We start from the raw sequence: 4,531 nt of genomic DNA, 5'->3' as shown, positions 1-4,531 counted from the left end.
CCCCCCCAACCGGGAAATATTGTCCGTTGCGGCTTCTGCACTGGGAAGATTGTGCCTCCAGATAACAGGAGATTCACCGCTCTGTTTGCGCCTATCTGGCGCCTCCAGATGAGACTGCCGCACAGCTATTCTCGCCCCGCCTTGTGCTGGAGGATCTGGGGCAAAGGTTTGGTGAAGGAGCCATAAGTAGTGAACAGGATCTGGAAAGCTATGAACAATTTGGTGTGGAGAACTATGTTCATAACATCCTCACAAAACTCTGCAAGAACCCTGCTGCCTGAGAGGAATTTGGCCTGGGCGATGGAGTCAAGTTTGACAATCATACAAATACCCTCGATCCAACTGGGACTAACCCACCCCTACCGACTACATACCGGCGTTCTAGACCAGATCAATTTTGTATACGCCGGATTGACAGTAAGAGAAATACCCTTCTTACCACAGTCGAGTATAAGCCGCCTCATAAGCTTTCCGTCGAGAACCTTCGCGCAGGATTGCGAGACATGAACTTCTGGAAAGAGATAGTCCGACCGAATTCTATCACCACGAAGGAGTCTGCAAAATTGGCGTATAATGCAGCCTGGCTGACCGGTCCGCTGTAACTCAAGAGTACCATGTGATGATTCAGGAAGGACTCGAGTACTCATATTTGACGAACGGGTTGGCCTTGGTTCTGTTACGGGTCCCCTACGATGAACCGGGCACGTTATACTACCACCTGTGTGAGCCAGATATGGAGATCGATCCAAATGACGACTGGAGCTTTGAGCGGCCATTAACGGTCATTGCACGGGTATTGTGTCTCTGCTTGATGAGTTTTGGTGCGCCGGTCCGCGACCAGGCGTGGCGAAATCAGGCATCGAAGAAGCTGCCGGTCTGGAAGACGAGTTTCGATCATAACCGCTCCCAAATCCCGGAAATAGAATTACAGCAAAACCCACCGAGCTCAGAATATAGTCCCTCGGAGAGTTCTGGACGGACGGCGTCAGAGTACCTCCCATCATCCTCTCTGATTGAATCTCCTACGCAACGACGTCGAATACCGACCCGGTCTCGAGCCCAGTGCACGCCGAATACCATGGAGCGTAAGGATTCTCCGGACCCTGATATGGAACCCGGCCCTGGCGGGCGGAAGCGTGGCTTCAGCCAGGTTACATCATCTCCATCGTCTCCATCGGTGCAGCGCTCGGCCCGTCAGACCGAGGGTCAGCAGAATGAACGTGGCCGATACCAACACAACGCTCAATTCTGTACCCAGCAATGCCTGCTTGGCCTGCAGCGAGGAGGCACGCTGGATGACTACTGCCCGAAAGCCGAGCTTCATCGGCAGGGTGGGTCCAGCAAACAACACCTGATCGACGCCAAGGGTCTGGTTCGGCAGATTAAGCAGCAACTGGATGAAAACCTCAACCGCAATTGCACCCCGATGGGAGGCTGTGGGACATCGGGAGCGCCTTTCAAAATCACGTGCACGGCGTATGGGTATACGGTCGTCGGTAAAGGAACTACGTCTTGCCGGTGGAACGAGGTCAAGCGAGAGGCGGATATTTATCGTATCCTTTGGCGAGCCCAAGGGCTAGCCGTACCGGTCTTTCTCGGCACAATCGACCTGGCCATGATCTACTTCCTCGAAGGGGCTGGCCGGATCCGCCATATGCTACTTATGGTTTGGGGCGGTGAACCCATCAACAAGTTGGAGGATTTTGAGTCGATCAGACATGAAATTTTACGATCGCAGAAGAAGATTCGCTCACTCGGGGTCTTGCACAAGGACCTTCGGCTGGATAATATGTTGTAGAACACCGAGCTAGGCCGGGGTTTGATCATTGACTTTCATCGTTCGGAACTAGATGCCCGACCGACGAACAAACGAATGAGATTACACGAGCAGCTCTCCTGCCGGGCAGAGGAACGCAGGCAAAAACGACTTCGTCTGGGCTATAAATAAGATTTAACGAGATATACATGCACTTGAACAAGTGTACTGTAGCAGGGCGCACAATGTGAAGATGATGAAATTGTTCCTACTGTTGAGCATGGATCGGTATGGGATATAATCCCCTTATCTCACTAGACCCTCATGGTTAAGCTACATGTTTCTATTGCCCAGGCCATATCGGCGGTCGATAAGCCACGATTGACTGTTACGTACCTGGAAGATGCAGCGAAGGCGAATGGCTAGCCTGAGCCGTTTTCACACCGACGTCAGCCCTCTGACCACACCCAATGCTGGTCAAATTACCTTATTACAGCAGGCAAGCAGGGGCAAAGCGCAGCTGACCTGGTAATATCCTCAAACTCGGGGGCATGATTGGGCGTCAGCATTCCAGAGGGTCAAGAACGAACTCTTTTAGTGCCCATTATCGTGGCAAGTTGGCGTCCGCGCAGGTAACGGGCCAGATGGGTGGTCTCAATCCACTTTGTAATGCTACGGTGCCATTTTTGTCGTGCTCGGAAACGCTCAGCGTTACAGACATCAAGCCATACCGCTGCCATTGGTTTGAAATGAGGCGGCTCAGCGTGTTGAAAGCCGCTGTGATAGCTTGCAATTCTGTGCGGACATGCCGAGACCGCCCAAGACATCCTTTCCGATATCCTAACCGAGGCTGTCGGTTAACTTGATTTGAGAGAAAGGGGAGTTCTCCTTCGTGACTATATCGAGGGTTTATGCAGGCTTGTATTGATAGGCAGCAGAGAGAGTGAGACAGTCTCAAAATAGTATCGCAAATCTGGCTTTGATTGGCAGAGTACTTGTTCTAGGCCACGAAGAGGGGACTACTCAGAATCAGGGTACGCAATGTAGCCATTGTGAGGACCAATTGTTACTCGCATCCTCAGCTGATCTGCCATACAGGGCATGGTCAAGTCAGCCTCGCGGACATACGACCACATGTTGGTGTACCCCTAGCCAGCAATTTGTCCGCCAGGTGAGAGAGTTGGTTGAGTCCCTGCAATTGTTACAAGTGGAACACTGTGAGTCGACAACAGATGGCGCGATATTTCCTGTCGCCAATGAATGTGTAGGCTCGGTGCACCTGCAGGAGGTAATCGTCGACTTTTCAGTATCCTGGGATACTAGGGTGTCCTTGTGATGGAAAGCCTGGTGCCTGCTTGCTCTCGGGTATCCTGGGATACTGGAAAGCCGCCCTCCTCAGTTATAAAAGGCCCCTCGACTCCTGCTGCTTCCTTCTATCGCAATCTTCTTTACCTACCACCCCGCCCATCCCTTATCACCTGTCTGAAAGCATTTTTGACCATGACTTCCAATAGGACAACACCACAGCTGCACAAATCTGATGAACTGCTAAAAGCCGACGAGACACTGATCACATTATTCGGCCAGGTTATCGATATATTTGCTTCAGACGTCAACGGTGACCTTTGTCGTATACCAGTATGCTACAAATCACACCAATGATATATCTTTGGCTGATTATAGTAGGTTCAAAGAAGCATCCAACAACTGTGTGAAAAAGCCCCGGAAACAGCGCAGAGTATTGCTGCAATAATCCAGGATGGGATTGCCAATTCCCGGGGACGCAAGCGCAAGCATGCCGAAGATCCTTCGTATCGCCCACCCAAGCCAAAGAGACAGAGAGCCAGCTCCCTAGCCAGCATATCCGAGGGTAACCCAAATCTCAACGAAACTCCTGGAATCCAGACCAAAACACGTAGCGAGCCCTCGTCGAAGCCTTCGCCGCTACCTAGTAGCTATCCACCCAAGGAAGGCGGCCGCAGTGACGAAGAGAAAGGTGCGTTACCTATAGGAACTCTAACAACAATGGCGAGCGAAGCCCTTGCTACAAGTTCCAAGGTACAAAGCATCGCTTCCGCATCAAGCCAATCTGAGGAGCTATTGCCCTATGTTTCACCTAACTCGGTACCGCAGAATGAGCCCCCATCTGCCAATCTGACTCCGGTTACTGCCACAAACCAAATGGACCACGGTTCTTCGCCTCGGACGGAAGAAATACATAGGGAGCAAACCCCATCACTCGGGAGCATCATTTCAGTTGGCCAATCTACACCGACGAGACTGTTCCCCAAACCACACTCCATTATAGACTCGACTGTCGAAGCGATCCGCAGTATCTGCCACCTTAGCAGACACAAGGGGGGTGTTCCCTCAAATATACATATACGAGTTCTTCAGTCGCTTCAACAAGACCAACCACAAGGTAGCGCAGTATCTAACAGTCATTGGTCGGATGGTTCGATGTGGGTGCAGGTACTTGAAATGGGACAATCCCGAAAATATCGAGACACTATACAGAACATGCTCGAATATATAGGAGCATGGGAGTGGTACGATATTCAGTTGGAGCTTGCCAAGAAAACAGTCACAACAAAGAAAAACAAACCAGTGAGGGACCGAGGTGCAGCGATGCATGTTATGGACCAAATACAAGACAGATGGATCAGCGGGGTGGGGATAGTTACAGCTGTTTGCAAAAGTGGTGCAACTCCATATACTTTTGAGTTCTTTCCCAAGCCCTACTTCAAAAGGAAACCAAACTGTATGTGGTAGAGT

General features: G+C 51.0%; 2 protein-coding genes across 2 annotated transcripts; both read left to right on the top strand.

Annotated features, from left to right (window-relative positions):
* Positions 1–210: 210 nt before the first annotated feature.
* On the top strand, positions 211–1,798 carry BDV37DRAFT_277386 (uncharacterized protein; the record flags this gene model as incomplete). Its single annotated transcript, XM_032085757.1, has 3 exons — positions 211–222; positions 450–524; positions 611–1,798. The coding sequence occupies 3 exons, from the start codon at positions 211–213 to the stop codon at positions 1,796–1,798; spliced, it is 1,275 nt and encodes a 424-aa protein (XP_031934096.1).
* A 1,458-nt stretch (positions 1,799–3,256) lies between these two features.
* BDV37DRAFT_290000 (uncharacterized protein) lies at positions 3,257–3,849 on the top strand (the record flags this gene model as incomplete). Its single annotated transcript, XM_032088614.1, has 3 exons — positions 3,257–3,394; positions 3,443–3,752; positions 3,815–3,849. 3 exons carry the CDS (start codon positions 3,257–3,259, stop codon positions 3,847–3,849), a joined length of 483 nt encoding a protein of 160 aa, XP_031934095.1.
* Between the last annotated feature and the right edge of the window lie 682 nt (positions 3,850–4,531).

The sequence above is a fragment of the Aspergillus pseudonomiae genome (genome assembly GCF_009193645.1).
Source record: "Aspergillus pseudonomiae strain CBS 119388 unplaced genomic scaffold BDV37scaffold_270, whole genome shotgun sequence".
Taxonomy (NCBI): Eukaryota; Fungi; Ascomycota; class Eurotiomycetes; order Eurotiales; family Aspergillaceae; genus Aspergillus; species Aspergillus pseudonomiae.
Note: the sequence above shows the minus strand (reverse complement) of the source record. Positions and strands in the feature narration are given on the sequence as shown.